At 40.2% G+C, this 23,980-nt stretch overlaps 1 protein-coding gene across 2 annotated transcripts; it reads right to left on the bottom strand.

Moving 5' to 3' along the window:
* On the bottom strand, positions 1–16,332 carry LOC309879347 (uncharacterized protein). 2 transcript variants are annotated; one of them, XM_082762948.1, is made up of 10 exons: positions 15,800–16,332; positions 14,762–14,877; positions 14,349–14,512; positions 7,261–7,512; positions 6,312–6,391; positions 5,439–5,517; positions 4,667–4,713; positions 3,139–3,259; positions 2,049–2,235; positions 1–1,705 (listed from the first exon to the last, which is right to left on the bottom strand). In XM_082762948.1, exons 4-10 carry the CDS (start codon positions 7,439–7,441, stop codon positions 1,006–1,008), a joined length of 1,395 nt encoding a protein of 464 aa, XP_082619074.1. In that variant the 5' UTR covers positions 7,442–7,512; positions 14,349–14,512; positions 14,762–14,877; positions 15,800–16,332; the 3' UTR covers positions 1–1,005. The 2 variants fall into 2 exon arrangements, with proteins under 2 accessions (XP_082619074.1, XP_082619073.1); XM_082762947.1 differs by lacking the exons at positions 14,349–14,512; positions 14,762–14,877 and having other exon boundaries at positions 15,800–16,331.
* Positions 16,333–23,980: the final 7,648 nt, after the last annotated feature.

Raw genomic sequence — 23,980 nt, 5'->3', positions numbered from 1 at the left:
TGAAATGCAGCAGGCTTTATTTATATGGCAGCATAAAATTCTGGTCCTAAAAAAAGGTCACTGAAGGTCCAAATAACTTTTAATTAGGTTTTTGCAAACACGTGTAATTTTCCTATTGATTTCATGTTACAGCAACTTGAGAGATTAAGGAAGTACCTGTAAATATTCCCACTGAAGATTCATTATTCCTATGAAATGTTTGAGAACAAACTTATTCACATATTGAGAAGCATTAAATAACACTTTCCAGTAATTTCATTCATCATCATTTCTGCTTACATGAGGCTAAATAAATCAGAAGGCCAGTATCTTAGTAACTAATACAAAAATAAACACTTGAAACACTGGGTTTCACAAAAACACCTTTCTCAGTGAATTGAAATACTAGCGAATTTTTAAACAAACAAAAAACCATACAAAAGCTCAGGATTTACGTTTACTCGATATAGAGGGGAATTATGTAACAAATACTCTATGTATGCTTACAAAACAACGATGGAGTTGAAAAAGCAGAAATCTTTGAAGAAAATGCAATCCTAAGTGTCTTAGAAAATGGTGCTATTAAAATTCAACAAATCTCTCATAACCAGGCATGACCGTAACATGCACAAACTTGATTTCAGTGTGTTTTTATGGGTGTTTCTTTTACTTCCCCCAGCACAAAATAAGCTTTGCACCTCAAATGGCAGGTATGGAGGTAGGGTTATTGGAGCTGTGATTGTCAAGGCAGCATTGGCAACTGCAACCTGACATTCACTGACCAGAAGAAGAAGTAACAAAAGCAGCAGTGTTCCCACATGCTCCTCTCAAAAACTGTAACTTGTATGTAAGTTGTGACTTACATATGTAGAGGTTTTTGTTCACATTGTAAAAAGTCTGTTCCTAGCAAGTACAAGAAGGCTTCGTTTTTTTTTCCCAGTGTGCCACTAGGAAACAGAACACTTGCAAGTGGTTGGTTCAACATCTCCTAGCCCATTGGTGGGATTTCATCCTTCTGCCTTGCAATCAAAGTGGTGACAAGTTATCAAACCCGATTTGCCAGAATGAGATTTCAGAGAAGCTGGACAAAGGTTTACCCCCAATGACCAGCAGCACATTGGAGTCACTGCTGACTTCATCCACTGCAGTCGCGTTCTGACAGTCAGTTCTCTCCTCTTCTTCCACAAGCACAGCAGCAGCAAAAGTCTCCTTTTCTGCAGAGACAAACAGATGGGTGGGTTTTTCCTTTGACAAAATGCTGGTTGCTCTGTTTGGGTCTAGCTCTGCCCCCGAAGTGGTTTGAAATGCACGGAAGCCCGCTGGCTCCAGAGGCAAGCTGAAGGTTTTCATTTCAATCGCTTTGCTTTGCTCCCTGCTGAGCGCTGGGCAGAGAGGCTGACGGTGGAAGTAGTCGCACAAGCGGCTGTGCTTCGGGATGGTCACCAGCGGGTGGCGGTCCTTCTGCTTGCCCTTCCAGTGACTGGGGGATGTATTAGGGGAACCTGAGGTAGTTTGAAAAGCAACACCACTTCCTAGGATGCAGTGATACATTTTAGGAAAAAAGTTTGCCTTTGTAATACTACTTAGCTTCTTCCACGTCTGTGTGTGGAAATGGTACTTCCAGAGGTTGTTGTTAGGACTGGAGTTTGAAATCCCTCCACCAAAAACCAGCAGTGAGTCTTTGAAGACCACTGAAGCGTGTCCTACCACCGGAGGAGGTCCTTGGCTAAATACAAGAGAAACCAGCAGTTATGGGGAGGTGAACAAGAAACTAACACTGATTTTAGCCCCTACTTTTCTTTTCACTCAAGAGAATGACCACTAAAACTAAACAGCTGCACTGGAACATCAAAGTTGTATCACTGACAGCTGCATCAACGTGTTGCCAACACCTCATCCAAGCAAAGCCAACTGGAGCCTCAGGGATGGCAGCAGTACTGTCTTAAACTGAACAACTCCTACCTTTGATGAAAAATCAGTATCTCCCCCTCTGCTTGCATGCAGTATCACGCGGTAAGGCTAATTCTCTCTTTCTGTGTCAATTTAGTTTAACAAACAGTATGCTTCACCTTGTTCTGATGTTGTACCAGCTGCTGTTTATGAAGTCCCACTTCCAAAAGTCCTTCTGTTCACTCAGCCCCATCAGTCCTCCAAAGAGATACATGCCTGTTTGATAAACCACTGCTGAATGCCCATGACGAGGTCCAGGACCACTGTTGTGAGGTGGGGTGGAAACACACAACCATTTTCTTGTACCTGAAAACAAGATACTAATTCATAATTTTACCAAATTTACCTTAATATATAAAAATGGATTTATTTCAAGAACAAAGTAACTATTCTGTTGGAGAACAGGCGGGTCCTACTCTAAATGTATTATGGCATAAGTTAACAGCTTAATTTCTGACACTGCAGAAGTGCATAAACATTTAATGAAAATGTCAGATGCTGTATGACAGATGCCATGGAAATTTTATTTACAAAACATTTTTTCCTACCGCTTAGTTAATTCATTACCTCTGTCACAGAAAGATAATTTCCTAGGTATAAGAGGGAAAATCAGCCAGCAAAACCATTCCTTCATTAATGCTTGTGCTCATTCTGCCTGCGAGGGAATGAAGGATGAGATAAACCCATCATCCATTTCAAAGTAGCTACTGAATGACCACCAGATAACGAAAGCTACCCATTTAGGAAGTCTCTGGGAATCGATATCGTTTGTAACCATATTGATTCATGATGAATATGACACCATCTCCTGTCAGGTTCAGCTCCCCAGGGTCCATTTGAGATTTGAGATTCAAAAGATGGCATTAATAGGCCGAAGTCATGGAAAATCTCTGCTGCAACTGGAAGTTTTCAGTAATCCTTGAAGAATGTAGTGAGTAGAAAGCAAAGCCCACTCCCTGATTCTCAGCTCTAGAACTGGCAAATACTGCAGAACTTCTTCCAGTATAATACAGTCCAATTCATTTCAGATGGGGATTAGTTTAACTGACAGAATTCATAATTAAATGCTGCCACAGAGAAGCCAAAACTAACTTAAAACATTACTGCTGGTAGGAATTTTCTTCACAGAGCAAGCCGTGTTAGCCTACAACAGTCATCACTTCACAGTGACTGTACTGGATCAAAAATTTATTGAACTTTTAAACTTACCAAAGTGGAAAGACCAAAATTCTTGTGAAATGCCTCTGATACCAAGGTATCCCCCGTAGATATACATGCTGGAGTTGTACACTACTGCGCTGTGACCTTTTCTGTTCGTTGGTGCCAAGCTCTGAAACAGTTTAGGAATAAAGTAAACAAAATTGTTAACAGTCGTATCAGTGGCAGTGTCCACCTCAGGAATATTCCCAAGCAATTGAAACCATTGCTCTGAGTTGTGTTAAACTTCAAAAAGACAGGGTAAACCAATGACTGGAGCAGCCTCCCCTTTTTAAGTCCACCCCTTTTAAGTGCCTACAGCCTCCCTCTCTCTGCACCTGCACCAGTAGTACTGCTTTCACAGCTACTGCTATGCATAGGAACAGTTTAGTTTTAGGACATATTGCAAATATTCCAGGCAACTCTTGGGAATGTAATATGGAGACACAGCCCTTTCTGCCATCAAGGACAACCTTCCCATCATTTTGCTTGGTGTGGATTTGCCATGCCACAAATCCTATGGCATGGCCAGGCCCTCAGCAGGACTCCAGGCGGTGCTCACTGCATCTGCAGCAGTCCTCAGTGCTGCTAAGACTCATGGACCCAAGCCCAAGGAGGCCCAGGTGGAGCTGAAACAAAATACAAGGTAAGTGTTTGCTTTTGTTCATTTACAGCCCAGTTTTGGGGAGGTGGAAGAGCCATGCCCATCTCTCCCTAAGTATCTCCGTATCATTTAAGATAATTGCAAGAAACCCTTTATCTATCAGCTCCTTCTTAGAAGCAGGAGCAATGCCATTGAAAGTGGATGCACAGCCCTGTGCTCTACAAGGGACGGAATTATATGGGTGCCAGGTCCAAACACCTTTCTTTCTCACAAATAACCTGCAGAACCAAACTGAACTCCTCTGCCAAACACAAGTAACCATGTTAGCAACTGTGTCAAATCTTAACATTTTTTTGTGAAACTTCATAGTGTGAGGATGAACTTCCAATAGCAACTATTAAGTGAATCTTTACACATAGTGATATAAAACCAATCCTGTCAGACCATGACCTAAACACTTAGGCTGAGGTTTCATTTAAAAGCGGACGTTTCTTGGTGAGTCAATGTGTTCAGACTAAAGAAATGGGAAGTGCTGCACTTCACATTTCAAAATCTATTAGTGTGACTGCCAATCTGTTTCTACAAATCTACTTTTAAAAGCAGGCTTTTTTTTTGATGGTTGCAGTGCATCATTTAGGATTTTTTTTGTTGATAAGTATTAAAACAAAAACAAAAACAAAAAACAGAAAACATAGTAGAGAAGACTTAATTTTTCTACATAGGACTTAAAATTTAAGAGCAGTATTCTTAAATGCTGTTTTAAAAAATGAAAAAGCCTTAGTTATTGAAAGTGCAAAGAAATAAAGTATAGCCAGCCACATGTCTCTGAAGAGATTAGTTTGGAACTGTTTGGGGGAACATATTTCAAAGCAATCTGTTTAATCAACAAAGCAACAGGCATTTGATTCACACATTCACCACTTCCTGGCTCCTTACCTCATTCTCTGCTGGTACGTTACGGCACTCTGTCCATCTTGCAGAATCTAGGGAATTGTTTTAATAAAGCGCAGTTTATATCCCAGACCACAAGAGGACACTCCTCCAACATCAATTTTTCAAATCACAAGTCTAATTTTCTAGTAAATCCCAGCCTGGTGTTTTACACTGAGAAGGCTAAAGAAATCTGCTTCCTTTCATACAGCAGTACCAGGGAGCTGACAGAGACAGAGTTTCACAGTTTTCCTTTATCCTTATCTGCTAGCAAATCACTGAGATGCCATACTGAATTTCCTGTTTCCTAAGGCTAAATTTCACTACACAAAAATAATCTGTGATTTGCAGCATTTGCTGGACTTGCAAAACACTCAAACTTTCCAGTGGAAGTGTGGCTCCTTTTATTTATTATTTAAACCATGTAACAATAGCTTTATTTTTCTTGTTCCTTTTCACAGATCTCTCAAAACAGTCCTCAGATAACAGTCAAAAATCACTGATATGAATGACTGGAGATACCAGATACCATCATCCCAGAGACAGAATATCTAAAAAATCCTAAAGAATACCTTCCAGTTAAAGGAAGACCTGACTTTTTGAGAGCTTAACAGCCTAATTTTAGGGAAAAATATGCCCACAGTTTCAAACTTATTTCTTCTTGTAAAGCTAGGGACAGCTTGTTACAGGCAGCAGAAAACATTTTGGGTCTTACTATTTTTTAGTACCTATGGACTTGGAATGTCCCATGGAAGAGACTGGCTATTGTGTATCGTACCAGTATCATATATCCAGAGAGGGGTTTTTGCTTGTGTGAAAGCAGAATCCACCATTCCACCAAAAATACACAGGGTGCCCTGCAAAATGGAAAAAAAATGTTTGTCATGTACAGGTAGGCATGTAGCATAAAGTAATTTTTAAAATAATTCTGAAAAGACTGATATCATCAAAATATAATTAACAATAATGGCAACCTATTAACAATTAATGAGGTAATCACAAGCCACCATCTTCTCATCTTATTTTTATCCTCTCCCAGTAGGAAACCCTGTAGAAGGTTGCGCTATTTTGACAGGGACAGCATCCCAGAAGCACTTACTTCTTCCTCATCTGGGACAGCTTGAGGGATGCAGATCCAGAGCTCTCAGAGACATTGCTCAGGTAATACTAGGATTACTCTTATTTTTAGAAGGGTTTCATTGCACTGCAGCTCCTGATATCCTAAATTCTGTTTCCCCCTCACAAGCAAAGCTGTAATTCTTATTTGTCTTCACTCCCCCGTTCCTTTTCTATGCAAGTTCTTAAGTGAATGTTTTTATGCTGGTGCTTATCATGCAAATGAATTCAGAGCAACTGTTACAACTGTACAACTAAGTCAAAGAATGTGCTGCCAAGGTCTTTATTTTGTATTACTATTATGTACTGAGCATCGACTGAGGAAATCAGGGAGCTGCACGCTGCTGCAAAGCTGAAATACCGTGACTTTATTCAGAAACGTTCCAAAACATTGCATAGCTACATCCAGAACTGCACTGACGCAGAAGTCTTTTCTGGGTATAGTATTTCAGTACATAATATATGGCATTTTATTTCACTGTACAATAGGAAAATAAGTGTTAAAATACAGACAATGTAAATTTTGCCTTCCTACCTTATAAGCCACCATTGAATGTTCTTCCAGTTCTTCTGGACCATCTTTTGAGCAATCCAGCATCTCCCATTCATTCCTCGCTAAAAACCACAGCTCAAGTTAAGACAGTGGTAAACTCAACATATAGACAGTAAGAAAAAGGGGAAAAGATGAGCTTTGAATTTTGCTGCACTCTTAGAGTCAATGAGGGATGAAGGTTAACAAATGCTCCCTCGTTTTCCTTGTTTGCTATCAAGAAGACTGAAGAATTGCTGCTCTGAGGAAGACAATCTTAAAAAAAAAAAAAAAAAAGCCTCTTGTCATCTTTCCCCTGTTAGTTTGGAATATTAAGGCACTTCCCCCAGAATTAAATTATGGGCATTTTTTATTTAGCAACCTTAAACAGAATGGAAATTTATCTTGTTTTGTATTTTATTGTTATATTGTTACCTATGCCAAAACCCAACAGTTCTGAGTTTTATCCAGGAACAACATCTGAATGGGGAACACTGTATAATTAAACCTCAGAAAATAAGTGTCATATTTGATGATGCATCACTAATTCAGACTTACAAGTTATTATATTCATGTGCTCCTTTTTTGCATTCTTCTGTGAATGAACTATTTCCATGTTAAAGATTCAGTAAATCCATGTCTGTTATATCCCTATCGTAAATGAATCAGTATTTTTGGTCAAATTAAAAAAGAGAGAACGCAAATCTAAGCTTTCTGGGACACCTGCAACAGGAACAAACACACACCATTTGCCCAGCGGACATAACGCAGTTCAGTTATCCCTTGATCTTCAATAGCAATTATACGGCTTAGGTAGTTGCTTGAGGTAGAAGATAATTTTGATGGAGAAACACTAAACTGGGAGAATCCGTTAGCTATAGAGTGTCCCCAGTTTCACACTGACTGGATGCATTTGCTCTTTAATACTGACGTATAAGTGAAGGGACAAACTTACCTAGATTGTACCTCCAAAAATCTCTCAGACTGGTGGTGTTCCTCCCTCCATAAAGATAAACAAATCCTCTGCAAATAACGCAAGCATGTTTGTATCGATCGCAGGGAGAGGGCTTCTCTTGAGGTGCAGATTTCCAGTCGCAGTGTGCTGTTTTTCCTTTCATGCTGACAGCTAAGAGCATCAACTGGAAAGGACGACCATGTCAGGGGAAGGTCCCACAACATCAGGGACAGGGTTTAAACCCTGCCTGGTCTGTAAAAAGTCAAAAACAAACAAAAATTTAAAACTGTGTTGAAAAAAATGGTGATGGAGGAAAAAAAAAAAAAAAAAAGTCTATGCCTTACGATACAAAATTCCGGTGTTTTCTTTAATTTCCATCAAAAGCAACCTGACGTTTTTTGCCACCTGTGATAACCAGAGTAAAACATTTGCAACACCGCCTCACAGAGTCACGTATCAGTGAGACTGGGACAGGCACGTTCCTGGAGCTGAAAGTTTTCCAAAGAATGTTGGCGAGTTGAAGGGATGAAGTGCGGCACGCTACATCTACAATATGGCAGAAAGCAAGGCTCGCTCTTTTTTTCACTGTGAGTTTCAGGTAACCTGTGCTTGAAACAATATTGGGAAAGCCGAATATATAAACAAAAGTAATTCATTAGCACTTGTCCAGAATTTATTTAGACTTTCATCCCTGAATCAGCTGAAAGTAGGATGCATCTGGAAAAAAGAGACACTATCCCTTCGTTTGCCACAAGATGTCACTGTGTTCTGTGAAGACACAAGCACCAGGAACAACGTTCATCTCTCGTCCTCTCCAACATATATCATGGCCAGTGTTTTAAAATAGATTATATTCAGTGTTAAGACAAATCACGAGATTTGCTTTGGTAATAGGTCTGAGGTGACAAACACCACCACATGAGGTGATGAGGACTCCTAATTCTAGGACTATTTCAGTGAAAGCCTGAATTCCAGTTTAGGATCTAGGATTGGAAATTGATGGATCCCAGTCCGTTGGTAGGGGCACACCCTGCGCACAGCATCCCTTTGGATCAATTCTAAGGTCAAAGTAATGAATGCCTAGCAAATCCATTCTTTTGGTTTGAGAGGTAAATGCAATAAACCTGTAGCTTCTTAGCCCGATTATTTCTAGTTAACAAAAGACAGAAATACCAAATTTGCCCGAGATATACTGCAATAGATCGTTTTTCATCCACAGAGAAATTTCATTACCTCTGCTGCCCACAGCCTTCCTCAACAAGGATGCGTCAAGGGAAATTTTCCCTCCATCTCTTCAGAAATGTGAGGAGAGGAGCAAAGCTTTTACAAAGCCTGGTAATTTCATGTCACAAGCAGCAGTGCAGGCAGGCACCAGGGTGATTTGTCCAGCTCAGTGCATTGGGGTCTTCAGCTTGTGTGTGTGCTGAGAGCATATTAACAGTTTCAGTTTCCCAGGTTAATTCACAAGGAAAGTGCATAAAAGCAGCAATGCTTGTCTGATCAGAAACCACACCCAGCTAAGGTTTGTTTCCTGCAAATGGCCATTTGAACTTCTTGAAGCCAGAAGTTACTTAGAAAGTACAGCAACAGCATGTTAGGATACAGGAAGGCCTCTTCCTCATATCTGTGTGTGTGGGTACGTTAACCACGTGCCTTGCCACAGCGTGACTTCAGTCAGTGTAACTCTGCCTTCCTTGTGTGATGCTGCACTTGGCCATCTGTGTGCCAGTGAAGGTCAACATAAGTGCTGCTCACCCTGGACGTGTCTGATTACAGGATAAGAGGACAGGGAGAAACTACAAAGTATCACAGAATCACAGAACTGTAGGGGTTGGAAGGGACCTCGATCTCTGTCAGAAATTGACATCTTATGAAAGGCTGACGTTCACTTGGTTTCAAAGATGTGGAAGATGTTAGTTAAGTGAACATGGGATCATAAGAAAGGCTTCTATTATCAGTTACAGATGTCCAGAAGCATACTGAGTAATACTGGCCAACAACATAGCCCTTCTTATAATCATTTTTTCTGTGCATTTCTATAATAAGCCTTTATTATTGTTTTTCTCACAAAATCCTACATGTTGTCTCACCAATGCATTTCAAGCAACATTTTTGCTTTTGAAAGCTTGTTTTGAAGTTTTTGAAAATTCTTCTGGGCAAATTCATGAGTCTTCATCAGTTTTTATTCCCTCCCTCTACCATGGTGAAAAGGAGGCTCCAGGTGGTCCCCCTACACCAGTAGCCTCCTGTGCTGGTGGAAAAATGCAGACACCTACTGAGCTCCCTCTTTAAAATAGGATTGACTCCATCAGGCTTGTGCTGAGCTGGTGACAGAAAGCCCAGATGCCCTCAGGTAGTACCATGGGCAGCATGAAGTGCATTTTGGAGCATGCCTGTTATCCAGGGTCCTTCCATTTTGTGGGGTATCACCACTGCTACTGTCCTAAAATAACCACGTGAACTGCAGCCCAGTACCCCTCTGATATTACTGACCTCTCCCAGATGAAGATGCTGGAAGTTTAGGCCACAGTCTTTATAAAATATGAACAGCTTAACTGTTGCTTTGATTCCTGAAATCACAATGGCCACAATGAGATTGCATGCTACAGTAAGAAGCTTCTGATAGTAAATACCTACTTGCAAAAGCTATGCCTGTATTTTTACTGTATCTGAAATTTGTACTTATTGCTATTTATTCCCATGGTCAGTAATGAAAGGACATGAGCCCAGGAGCTGTTTACAGCACAGATCCCTGCTGCATCTCTTAGTTTCAGGTGTTTATGTGGAAGTCCAGGCAGAGATGCACATAATTAGAGGGAAAAAAAATTTACAGTAAAAAAAGCTACTGAAAATAACTAGAGCATATTATTATGGAATGCACGTATCTAATGTCATTTAGTTTATCATACAATTTATCTCTAAGATTTATCACTTGTAAGACTAGAATAGATTCAGTGACAAAAACGTGTGAGAGAATCTCTTCTGGCATGTTCTGTTAAGACTAGCTATTCAAATTGTATTCATCCACTTTATGCAAACTGCCATTGAAAGGAATTAGCGTACAAAACTGAAGGGTGTTTTTTTTAATATTTTGTCTTAAAGAATACAAGATTGGCAGCATTTACAAAGGTGTATGTCTCTTTCCCCCCCCCCCCCCCCCCAGGAGAATTAGCAGCTATGAAGCAATGACGCATTCTACATGTCTAAGTTTGCAATACTTTATGGCATGCCACTGAAAAGGGAAAAGGCTGAAGTCATGAAATACAGATTTTCTCTTTAACTCTGCCTATGTAACCCTAGCCAATTCACCTATTTTTCAGCTACATCTACAAAGAAATACAGGGACAAAGACATCCCATTAGCAGAACACTTCAGATTTGCTGATGCAGTGCTGTGCAACAGCTTTAAGGTATTACCACTGCTATTGATATAATTTTATGTGAAAAAAAGATTATAGGTCTCTGCTATTATTACTTAACAATGGTAAAATGGGCTTGTACCCTTGAGTTTTGTTTTTCCCAGCTATGAAACTAGTTATTCCTCTTCCTACATATTTCTGGTTGTTATTCTTCCTACACAAACCTTGTCTCCTATTATATAAGCATTTACAGAAGGAGATAAGTCCTGATTTCATACAGTAGTTTAGCAACAAAATCCCATCCACTAGTTTGTCTACCCCAGCTGAACTCTGCATAAGGCAGGCAGGGTAACAGAAAGCTCAGCTGGAGTTAAGTGAATCGGGGTCTCCTGGTCACACCTCCGAGCATCTGCTGACCCTTGTGCATCAGGCACTCCTGGAGGCAGACCTACAATCACTAAAACAGATCAGTTAACAAACTGCTTCAATTCAGAGTTTGGATGATATGCTTAGAAGTCAGCAATCCCAAATCTTGCCTTTCATCACTGGTATTTCAAATTATAAACTCAACTCCTACATTGCCTTTGTTCACTTACTGCCTACCTTACCGGTCCTGTTTCCAAAGAAAGCCGCTGCTCTTTTAATGCCACTGAAAAATGTTCTCTGTGTAAAGCATCAATGTCCTCAGCTTCAATTTGGTAAATTAATTATCCAATAGGAAGCTCTCTAACTTCAGAAGAATTAAAACAAAACAACAACAACAAAAAAAAACACACCCAAAAGTCAACTCAGAACGTTTTTATCCAACTTTCTCCAAACCAGCTGTAACGCACAAGAAATGGCTGCAGCTCTCCAAACTCTTCTGCTGGTTCATACTAAAAATAACCCCCCTGCAATCAATCCCAATTGTTCAACAGTTTAGGGAGCTGGGAGACGAGGCCCTAAAGAGCTGCAATTAGCATGGTAACTATAGCACAGAGTACTTATCAATTAATGGCGCCACATTACTGTTTCATAATAAAAATAATTCAGGAAATGTAGAAAGACAGAAATTACTTCAGGAAATGTAGTTTATATGTTCATTATATAATTATTTATATTTCTATTAGATGTGGTTTCTCAGACAAATGATTTATTTATTTTAAGTATTACTTAAATACATGCTCATTAAAGCATTTTTTCTATCTGGGTCCCCTGATTCCTTTCCATCTGTTTTCAATATACTCCGAAAAGTTTCAGATTTAAGAGGATCAAGACTTCTGAAATACAATGAGATAAGAAATCACTCATTTGGGGAATTTTTTTTTTTTTTTGATGTTGTTAATGACCCAGTTCTCTGAACCTTTATGTGGGGAGAGTATTTTTATTTTCTTCTTAGGCAATTTGATATTTTAGCGCTCTTCAAAAATAATTACAGGATTTCCTGGTTCTACTGATCATCTAAACCCTTGCTTTTGTCGTGGTTTTATTTAACAGTTGTTCCAGCAGGACAGCATGAATAAGGAGAAATCTTTGACCAAAAATTTGCAAGGCAGTTGTGAGACCCTACTTTTAAAAACAGAAACACTTTTCTTTGTTTTGTATAGCTTGGATGGCAGCATTTTTTTTTCAGTATATCAGATTTAATTCTATTGCCTTAACAGGTGTGATGAATTTCAGTATCTCAAGGTTTGCTATTTTGTTACTTTAATTTCAAGTCATTTTGTCTCCATTATTTATTTGTTTATTAATACAGAAACTAATTTTCAAAGCTGCCCAGCTTCAGAACTTCAGAATTTCCACAGGTCCAGGATGGCTCTGGGAATGTAGAATACCAGTAATATTTCCATATTAATTAAATTCAGAATTGAAATAAGGGCCTTGCTTTGCTACATGTTGTAAAGACGGTTACTGCATGACTGAGCTTATGACTGAAGTAGTCAAGACAAAGGGAAGGAAATGGAAACTGTTGTTTCTTCTTACAGGGGGAAGATGACAGACAGAAAGGATTTGGAAAGCAGCACAAAAATCGTAGCAGGACGCACGGCTCCCCTCTGATCTAAGGGTTCAGAGAAGTGCCAGGTACTGTCAGGTAAAGCACTAACACCCCTGTTGTCTTTATAAAGCTGAAGGTGAACCTACCAAAAATTTAGAGAAAATCTGAAAGGTTTTTATGTTAAAAATCTGAAGGACTTTTATGTTAAATAGCTCTTACTTGAATTTTTACAATTAAGTTTACAAGTTAAGCATTATCATTGTTATTTTTCAGTGCTTCTGAATGCTTTCTGTAGTGAAGATGTATTTCAAAGGAGGCAACTATTCCGAAACAGTCGTGTGTAATTACAGTTTCTATATACTGCAAACTTGATGTATGTAACCGCCACTTCTGGAATGTAGAGTCCTGCATTGGCACCTTTACTGCACAGCAGATGAGGGTGTTGATCATCTGTCCTCATTAACAGCTGCCTGCCCGCTCCCGCAACGCTGCAGGTAAGGTATCATGCTTCTTATTCAGATCACGTTAATGTTCAAGCTCTGATTTCAGAAGTGCAGATTTTGTTTTCTTTTGCAAATTGACATTATTGATCTTTCTGTATTTTTCAAGAAGAAATCTGTTATGCTCATTAGTGTGTAGCACTACTCCCTATTACGAACTAAGTTCTTAAATCGTAATTAATCTAACAATGTATTAATAGAGAAGTATAAATATATCCAGCCGTATTTTCTATGTGCTAGATATATTTCATATTTTTAAGTAAACAAATACAACTTGGTTTGGTGTAATACTGTAAATATTTCTACGATATTTGGGAAATAGATGAGGGGGTGGTTTCTGGAAAAAAATAAATTCAGTACACTAAAATGTTTCTGGGATTGCTACATCTTTCTAAACACCTATAGTATATGAATCAGGAAATCACCTTTTTCAGTCTATTGAAATAAATCTTATGGTGCAGACAAAAAATAAGTACATCTATACTACCTTACTTTCATGGTTTATTTTGTGAAATAAATTAAAATCTGATTTTTATAGAAATAAAAAATAGAATGTATAGTTTTGACTATATAGTATATCTCCCCAGGTAATCTGTTTATTCTGATTTCCCAAAACTGCAAATAACAATTTAACCACAACACAATTTTGAGTTAAGTTTCTGGGAAAGAGCTTCCTGAAATAGGCATCTGTAGGTAGCACAAATACAACACGTTAAGCAAAGATAAATCCAGTGCACATATCACACCTGATCAAAAGCTTATGCTGATAATGAATGTGATTACGTATGGGTTTTATTTGGTTTTGGACCTTAAGGGAATATTTATTTCAGAAATCTTATCTGCTTTTCAGATGTTATTTAAGGTTGTGCTGTCAAATCCAAGCATAGGCATGGCAAGAGCTCATTCTCTCTTGGTCTCACCAAGTAACTGGGATAGATGTCATGACAGAAAGAGGGTCCTTTGGATGTCAGCTGATAAAAAACAGGTAATTTTTCTCATTCTAAATACGGCAGAGGGAGAAAATACAGATCCTGGTTCTCACACTTTAAGCTGACAGAAATGAGAAACTCCCACCATGTTCACAGGGCAGTCTAATATGTGTTTGGCCTTCTGCCCTTTCCTTGGAAGCAATCTGTAATCTTACCACTGGAAATAGGTCATTCCAGTACGTGGGTCATCACCCCCATCCCTCAGAAAGAGCAGTGTTTGATGTTCCTGGAATTGTGGGATTTCACAAGAGCTTTACGAAACTTACTGGTTGGATTTCTTCAAGACAGAGCAGGTAGATGGCCGGGAGATTCCAGGTAATACATCTGTATGCACTTAGGTGTGACTGAATGCATTTTTTTGACAGCTCACAGACTGCCATTGAAGCAGCTTCTAAATACTGCATTTCCTACAGGAGGCTCTCCTTTGCACCTAAATCACAAAATTTTCTAAGTTAGGGAGTATGTGGTTGACAGTGGCTGCCCAGTGTGCCTACACTCCTCAGGCATGAATTAGTGTATTGTGGTATATATGTTACAGCTGACTGTATCAATGAAAAGCTATCGACTTTATTACTAAAATACCTGCACTGAATTGTACATGCTTATTGTTTATATTCCCTAACTGAGGAAAAGAAAGCCTAATGTAACACTCAGCAACATTCTCAACTAAATAACACACTTCGTGGAAGGCAGGCAATGTGCTTTTCCTGTTCCAAAGACATTTTGCCCTTAGACAAGCATGGAGAAAGGGGTAGAGAAGATGCACAAGGTTGTGAGAATAGCAGAAGCTGTAACCTGAAAAAAAAGAGAAAAGAGAGGGCATTTGGCAATGAGAATAATAAAACGTTCCAGCTGGCAAATCTTAAAACATACAGATATCATGTCTGAATGGGAACGAATTTAGATGATACAGTATGGGAAAAGTCATGAAAGACTTCATGACTTCTTCGTGAAAAAGCATCAGATGGCACAACTGGAGAGCCTGTCAGTGCAAAGAGGATCCTTTATAGGGAAAACAAATTAAACACTCAGGTGAGAGATGGCTGCATGAAGACAGATGATACGATTGCATAGCTGGAATAGGTTGCATTCAGAGGAATAGTTAGATTTCAGCCTGTCAGTGAAAAATAAATGGTGTCAGGCAGGCAGAGGGTAATGACTGTGCTGTCTCACAATAACCTTGATGCCAACAGCTACTGGGCTGCACCAGCAAATGGAAAAAATACAAACCCACATAATTTCAATATATAAAGAAGACAGAAAGCATATGAGTAACTTTACACACGCACGTTGACAGCCCAAATTCAAATGGAATTACTCATGTGAACAAAACCAGTGATACGCATGAGCCTGCACAATGTAGCCTAGATACCAGGGTAAAAGAAGGACCCAACTCCTTTGTTAGAAGCCTGAAAAAAATGTTTTGCAAGCTGTTTTCATATTCAGCCGCAGAATGACAGGGCCCATTTTTGACCGGAGCCTGCCTTTCTGAGAACCCCTCACTCCCAGCTACCGTGGTCCAGCATTCATCCCAAGCCAGACCCGCTCTGGCTCGGCCTTCGGATGCTTGCATTTCTTTGTCTTGCGCTTGGCGTTTTTGCCGCTTTATGTTTTTTTTTTTTGGGAAAAGGGCTGTGGGGGGAGCCTGCCCGCAGCCCCGCCGCTGCTTCCCTCGCCCTTCCCGCACCGCCCGGGGCCCGGGGGCAGCGCTACTCACCGCGGCCTCGGTGCAGCGAGGAAGGGGCAGGGGAAGAGGCTCCTCGCCGCCTGCCCCCGGCTCTGCCCGCAGCCCCCGGGGCTCCCCCTCGCCTCCGGCCGGGCCGGGAGCCGCAGCCGGGGGGCGGGCGGGAGGCGCGGCCCTGCCCTGCACGGGCCTGCGCGGGCCGGGGGCCGGCGGCCGCCATCTCGGGGGGGGCGGTGAGGGCTGGGCCGTGCCCCGTCAGCAGGGGGGCACGGCACCTGGTAGCTGTTCCCAGCACAGCTGGGGACGGAGTTTTGGGGTTTATTTTGTATTATTTTTTTTTCTTTGTTTGTTTTTGTAAGCGCTTCCAAGCCCTTTTAAGTCAGCCTTTAGCCCCAGATCCCCTCTGCGAGCTTGCCGCGGAGCCGCGGTCCCGCTGCTTGCTTGGGCTTGTGGCCTTGGCGTCCTGCACGCCTGCTGCAGCTTCCATGGTTTCTTTCCCTTTATTTATTTTGCTCTCTGTTTCTCCTTTACAGCTACGTGAGGCTTCGCAAAACAATCAGGATTGAAACTCCCCCGCCCACATGTGCCTCTATTTTCTACATTGACGTGTTTTCCTGCTTTGGGGCGAGGCTACTGCTTCTTCATTAGTATTGTGCCTGGAAAAAAAAATATTACACGTGTAATTGTTTTTTCAAGTTATAAGTGGAGGCCAATAAATACACCCAGCCCAGAGCAATGCAAAGCACGTGGCCTGGGCTAGATGAATAATATGAGCATCTTCAATTAAAATTTACAGTATGTGCCAGTATGGTGGTAATGTATGCTGCTGATTTATTTTTTTTTATGCTAGTTCTTCTGGAGTTGTGGAGAGGCCGGACCAGAGCTTCAGTGCAGAACTTTCCCCAGAGCCTCTTAATTGCCTCCTGCTAGGGATTAAAAACAAAACAAAACAAAAAAACAAACCCCAAAACAAACCCACACATCTTTCATAAAAAGAAGTCTGAGATCATTAGCTAACATTTGGAAGTCCCTCAAATTAACATGCGTGAAGGACTGTGGCCAAACTCCCACTGGCTCCCATAAAAGCAGTAATCAGTCCTTCAAGCAAGATTCTCTACAAAATAACACCCAGAAGCCCCTGCAGAAGGGATTTGCCAATCTCACCATCTGACTAGATTAAAAACAGCAGTAACAATGTGATAATTGACAGGAGAAACTTCCTTGACAAGGAATGAATCAGTGTTTATTTTTAGCATTTTCCCCCAATGCTTTATTTAAACGAAAGATTAACTAATTATTTCCGTCATTATATCGTCCTCACTAGCAACAGAAGGTGGCAGATCCTTATGTGTCTGCTCGGTTGCTGCAGAACGCGAGCAGCTCTGTTACTTTGCTTCAGCTCATCCTTTGAGGTCTGTGAGTGCCCTGGCCGGATGTGTTGTGCCAGCTGCCCTTTTTCTTTCTACAGTAGTCTGATTGACCTGGAAGGTATCGGGGCTCCGCTTGGCCTCACCCTTAAATTTAGTATTCCTCCCCATCAGTGTTGTTATTTCCTAAATGGTAAGCCTTAAAAAAATCTTCAGAAAATGGAAACTAATTTTCTGTGTGTTCCACCTTTGCTCCAGTGCTTTATTTGAAAAACAGGTCAGCGTTAATCCTGTCACTGCAGCTGCCCACTGCAGCCTGTTGCAATGTCAGGGCACTTGCATTCCGAACAGATAAAGCGGAAAGGAGCCAGCAATAAAATCTTATCTGGGAGAGGGCAGCTCACCTGAAAATTGGGCATTTGTTACAGGACAAATGCAAGGAAACTGGTCATAGTCCCAGTGACACCAAATAGTATCTGTTTCTGCTCATAAGCCTTTAAGTTCTGCTTTGTTTTGAAATGGGGGACTTGACATGTTTTTCTTAAAGTTTGAATTGTGGGCATGGGTTTAATTAGCAGAAAGGGATGAGATGTATTTGAAAATGTCTGAGTTGTGTGGGTGGGCTTTTTTTTTTTTTTTTTTCTTTCTTCTTCTTCTTCCAACTATTGTGGAACTAAGAAACATAAATGGCAGTTTGTTTCATTTTTCTACATATCTATAATATGAAGATCACTACAAAGCATACAGAGAGCTGATTTACTGGTCTCTCACAGTCTCAAAGCAATTGTACCATGCTAAAATCACAGGTAAAATTACATTAATTTTAGTCCTAAAGAGTGAATCTCATTGTCAGCATTCAAGTGTTTGTTCTTCTATGGCAAATATTTGTGCAGAATTTCTTTTGCACACTCCTTAATATTTCAGATAATTTTGAATGTGACTACTTGATCTAAGCCAGTTCTAGGTAAAATCGTTCATTTTTAACTATTTTAGTGTATACCTGATCATTCTTAAACAGAGTAAAATGTCCTCAAGTGGAAGACCATGGAAATCATGGTAAATGATCAAGTTCTTTATATGCAGCCCACTGGTCTCTTGCAGAGTTTAAAGGGAGACATTCAATTGCTGTATTGCCTATGGGAGCAAGTTGAATCTTTGGTATCTGATCTCAAATATTAGTGCAAGAGATGCATCAAAGGGGAATTATACCCAGAAATGAAAGTATCTTTCCTCCTATTTCTACATCTCTTGAGGAGACCATTGCAGACATGGCTACTTGTTGGGATGAGCACTCTGTCTTGCAAGTATTATCTGCAATGGTTACCTCAGATCCCCAGATAATTTAATTTCTGTTTAGATGAATACAGAGCACTAACAGGAGCATTGTACAAAATGATTTAATCTGTGGGCAATCAGGCCAAACAAATCCATGAATCATTCATAATCTTTCATATGCATCTGCATTGCAAGAGATACAGTTAACTACAAAGGGAAACATTATGGATGGGGAGTGGGTGAGACAGGGAATAAGGCAGATCAGTAAAATTGGCATGAAATACATTCTTATTTTTTTTTTTTTTAACCAGAATTTATTTTATTGGCTACAGGCCAAGTCTGAAACCCAAGGGCTCAGGTCAGAATTTGAGCTCCTAAATCTAAAACAGAGATGGTGAAAAACCCCAGTGAGCTGTGTATGACCTTGCATCATGCCTAAATTCCCAAGCCACCTTGCATTATTTTAGGTAAGCTACTTGGCTATAGAGAGCCTCTCTGCGAGTACCCAGATCTGTATCAGTTCAACAGGGCTGAGCAGCTTGGCATGCACTCATATCTCAAACAGGAGCTAAAACCTATGTGTCACTCCATGCATGTCCCCAGAGTGGCTCAGTTCAAGAGGTAAACTTCAAACCCCTCTAATGTATGCCAGTGGGACTAAGTCTTAACAAATGCAACTGAGCCCATTCCTTCTAAAAAGACATTTTTGTGTTATACTGCAGTGGGTGAAGCATTTATCCAGGAGGTGGAAGGTCTGAGTTCAGGGCCCATTCTTTGCAGATCAGAGGGATCAGCAGTCACATTGATGTCTGCGTACAAAAGTATTCACCTGAACCCAGATGCAAAGCTTGATCACTCTCATTGTGACCCTGCACAGGACATACTACAGGGGGTGGTGAAGCTCAGTACAGGGATACTCAGATTAGCACTGATCAGGATTGGGTAACGCCGTGCTATCAGAAAGGGTTGAAAAGTGGCAGAGTTTTTTAGCTGCAATGCAGTGTGTGTAGAGATGATGGTAGTGCTTCTGAGCCTAGCCAGTCCAGGGACCTCTGTCTTCAGCACATTCCTACATTCAGGCAAGCAACGATCTACTTCAAATTACTAATTTTTAATAGAAGTGCTTACCTCAGTCCAGCAATAGCTAGCTGGTAGTTTGGATGTGCAGCTACCACATTAGTACATATAACCCATGCCACTTGACTAGTCAACTCTGTGGGGATTTCTCCCAAGAATTCACATTTAGGAACATCCGCTGGATGGCACTCTTGTGCCATACAGTATATAAGCATTTGTGATTTTATTTGGCTGCAAATACAGACATCTTTTAAAGTCAAAGAACTGAGTTCACTCTCATGTATGCCATCATAAATTTGGAGTGACTTCACATAAGGCATTCAGTTTAATTTAGAGTTGCACCAGTGTAACTGGGAGAAGAATACGAAACAGATGTTGTGAAGCAGTATTTTGGCTATTAATTCTATCAATAAAGTTTTGAACAATTTATGAAACTTAAATGCAAGGAGCAGGCATAGAGGCTGTGGTCATGAAAGACCAAGGGCACCCAGCTTCAGTTCTTCTGTTACAGACTACACTAAAATCTAATAATCAACCCTTATGCTTTTACCTGCCAGTGTTTTTTACTCTTAAACCTGCTATTTCATACACACCATTCTATAAAGATACAAGACAATTATTTTATGACTGGCTGCAAAACAAGAAGCTATCTTCATTTCACAAGTCAACATTTGAAGTTTTTGTTTTAAAATGCCTAGTCTCTATGTTCAAAGTGTTTGAAGAACGGTCTGAATGCTAAATATTAGACTTTTATTTTGAAATAGTTGGAAAATGACTCAATTATTTTTACATAATTCTATGAAAGTGGTTTTTTTTTTTTTTTTTTCAAAAAAAAAATCTAGTTTTCTGAAAATAAATCAATTTTGGACTAAATTTACAAGTCATGATTATCTCAGATCTCTGGTGAAATTGAATCATGTCCACAAGAACTCTTTGATAAAGATAACATATTTGGCTTAACTTTTCCTGTACATGTGTTATGTATCAATGAAGGGTATGGGAGAATATCAGGAAATTTCTGTAAATACATTTGAACATCAGGGAAATATCTTCATGAAATCTGTTTTGCTTCTTTTCTGTTGGTCCTGTAATGAGCCTCGCTTCTCCCAAACCTGAATCTGTACAGTACTCTGAATATCAGCAATATCTGGTAAGTCAAGAACTCTTTCAGCGAGGTTGCCTTCTCCATCTTCGCCTACTCTAAAACCAATGAAAAAGCTAGGATTTAACATAAGTTGAACCATTTTCTATTTTGGGGTTGGTAAGTATATATCTGGTTTCAGCCAGGGAAGGAAGTGCTCAGAGTGTTTTATCACAGCCAGCTCTTGTGATTTACTTCACATAACTGGAAGAAGGCAATCATGTAAATAGGGGCTAAGGTTTATTCTTGGGAAATGCACAGTTCCACAGACTTGGGATCTTTAACTTATATTTTTGGTTATCACACATATGCTGTCAATTTAAATCTCTATTTGTAGCATGGGAATAATACCACACTAATTCTGTGGTGCTTGGTAGGAGAGCTCCTGTACCTGTGCTAAATGTACTCAGAGACAAACCTGGCAGGTTCAGGGCAGGCATGTTGAAGGATACCTTTCCTATCCTCCCTAGTTTTGTCTTATTCCAGAGGTCATCATGGCCCTAGCATAATCTGGTTACTCTGGGAAGATGCTCTAAATTAAGGATTGGCTTTTTTGGTTGAACAACTCAACCTGAATGTGTTCAGAGAACAGGCTGGAAACTCTTGTCTTCCCACACTTCTGCCCTTCCATCCCTCAACTTTATTCTGGGACTTGCAGCATCCACAGTTGATGGGATGATCTGCAATTAGCCCCATAAAGAACTCATGCCTCACCCACTTTCTTTTATATGCTGTTTCCATCTATTGAGTAGCTGGTAGATAACTTTTTTTTTTTTTTTTTTTTTTTTTTTTAATTGTTTTATGGTAATAACCCAGGGCTATGTTTTTTTTTTTATGGTTTCTTTGCACTAGATATTGTAGATTCTCGTAGTTGAGAGAGACATGGAGAGCTTACAAGCTCCAGGTAGAACAAGTGAAGGACTGAGATCCAGAGAGATCAGGTGATTTTCCCAAGGTAACATGCTAAGTATGTGGCAGTGCTAATCTACCCAATTTGGTTATTTAATGCACGTAAGCACCACTGCATGTTCTGGTGTATGTATCAACCACAGGAATGCTAAAGCTGGAAAAATTCATTTGGGGGGAAAAAAAAAAGGATGCTTGGCACTACTTTTTAGGACTTGCAAGAAATTTCCACTTTTTCATTCTTCCAATACCTTGGAAATGCATATACTCTTGGGATCTGCATCTTAAAATGTTGTTGCAAACTGGAATAACATCTGTTAAATGCAGCCAAGAAACATCTGGTTTTCCCTTCCTGGAAGCCTGAGCTCAGGCAGCCGTTTTCCTGTCAGCTATGCCGAAGAGTGAAATCAGTTCAATAGGTCAGCGTGTTCTCTCAATTTCTGAGTTCTCAGTTTCTTATTAAAAAGATGGCTAGCAATGAGAGTAAAGAGGGGAAAGAAGACTCTGTTTAATGTACATGTTAGTCTACCAAAACAAACAAACAAAACAACTTTTAGCTTCAGACTAAATTAAATAACTGGTAAGAGCAGAGCTATTAAGCACTAGAAAGAGCACCAAGGATTGTTTGGGACTGTAAGATTATTAGTCTGGTAATGGTTTATCATTGGGAATAACAAGCTGATACGAATCCCATTCAAAACTGTGTTAAAATCTCACACTGATGGTCACTGGGCTTTGGATTTGGCTCTAATATCACTGGTAGATGGCCTAGGGCAAGCTGGTCACCAATATGCAGTATATTAATCGCTAGATTGTCGGAACTCTCATCCGAGCAGCTGCAGGCAATGCAGTGGTTGCAGAGTCAGAAGTGGCTGGTGCGTTGTACATACTGGGCCTTCAACAACTGCTCGCTCCAGTGGAGTCAGGCTAAGGATAGCTGAGGGGAAGTACAAGGTAAGTTCAAAGACCTGAAGTAGAGAAGACCATAAGTATTTTGTGTAGGAATTAGTTATTACATTTTCAGCTCTTTGTGCTTTGACAATGCCTTGGACAAACAAACATGTAATTGAGAACTGTACAATTTCCCCCTTCATCTTTAAGAACTGAACCAAGACTTGTAAAGGCACTTAGATGATTAGGCTCATCCTGAAATCCTCAGACATTAAATGCTGAAGGCATGTGTCATGATCTGATATTTAATTGCCAGGGACAATCTGTATCACCCAGTCATTAGGAAACTGGTAGCACGAGATGGCAGGCCCCTCTGTATCCTGACTGAAAAATGGCAGCAGCCTTATTTTTCAGGTGCAATCTCAAAGAGAACTGGGACAAGAAATGCTGTGATCTTCTGCCACAAGCATTTTGGTGAGGCAAAATGGCAATGCTTTTGGCCACAAGAACCCTATTTCTTCTACAGATGTGATTTGCCACCACTCACATGACTGAAAAGCAAAACTAGTTGGGAGGTAGGGTTTTTTCAGTTTTTGTCTGTGTGATGTTTCTCTTCTAGTCCATGAAATTAAACTACTAAGGAAGTGAGTCCTAATTGGAGGAAGAGTATTCAGAATGGATTTAGAGATGCAGCACTTTCTGTGGCGGGGTCTCCCATAGTGCTGATGGTACAAATTAACTCATGGGGTCAGGTCTGTGTGCACAGAGGAAACTTGCTTAAGGCTGATAGAGTGCAGGAAGGGGAAAGGGAGTTGTACAGCCTGTGTGCAGTTACAGGCAGCTTCCTGATACTATTTTATTGGTGAAACATTTTGTCTCCTTCAGAGCAGAGATTGACTTTGCTTTGATACAACACTAGTGGCAAATGTCAGCATCATTATTGTGTCCATTATGCACTGCCCAACGCTCATGGTCTGATACTGAAGTGGCCATTCCCCAGCTGCTCTGTTATTATCTACAAGGACACAGTGGTGTGGCCCACCCATACCCCAACTAGGCTACAGTCAAATGCATTCTTTGATTAAATAAGATCTAGTCTAACTGCCAAGACTGTGCCATTTTATTTTACAAATAGCAAGAAAAGGCTGTGGATATGGAAAATGCTGTTGTCAATGAATAGTCGGGAATGGAATGACCCCATGTAATTTGTGACCCAGGGGGTTGTAGCCTATTTTGCTCAAAGTCATCTTCATCTGTTCTCTTCAGCCTCACGCCATTTTTATATTTGGCCTACATGTACTTTGTCCAAATACAAATAGGGTTGTGTGTTTGGCACATTAGTGTTTGGAATTCCCAGGCACACTCCAAGTTTATTAAAGAACCAGTGTTAATTACAGGAAAATCCTACCTACTGTGAATGCTTCTACGTAGCTTGAGTTCCAACCTAGTCTCTCTGGTTAATTATGATTTTCTCATTTCTCCAGCTTTATGTAGGAACGAGGGACATCTAGTGGCTCAATGGAATATAGCAAATGAAGATAAGCTCAAAAAGGTGCA

Source organism: Aythya marila (genome assembly GCF_965140915.1).
Source record: "Aythya marila genome assembly, chromosome: 6".
Classification (NCBI taxonomy): Eukaryota; Metazoa; Chordata; class Aves; order Anseriformes; family Anatidae; genus Aythya; species Aythya marila.
The sequence above is the reverse complement of the archived record's forward strand: the minus strand, read 5'-3'. Positions and strand labels throughout refer to the sequence as shown.

Coding starts and splice junctions, on each gene's coding strand:
- LOC309879347 (XM_082762948.1), bottom strand. CDS start 7,441: ATGCTCTTAGCTGTCAGCATGAAAGGAAAAACAGCACACTGCGACTGG. Junction 6,392..7,260: donor TTTTTGGAGGTACAATCTAG/GTAAGTTTGTCC, acceptor TGTGGTTTTTAG/CGAGGAATGAATGGGAGATG. Junction 4,714..5,438: donor TCTCTGGATATATGATACTG/GTACGATACACA, acceptor ACAATTCCCTAG/ATTCTGCAAGATGGACAGAG.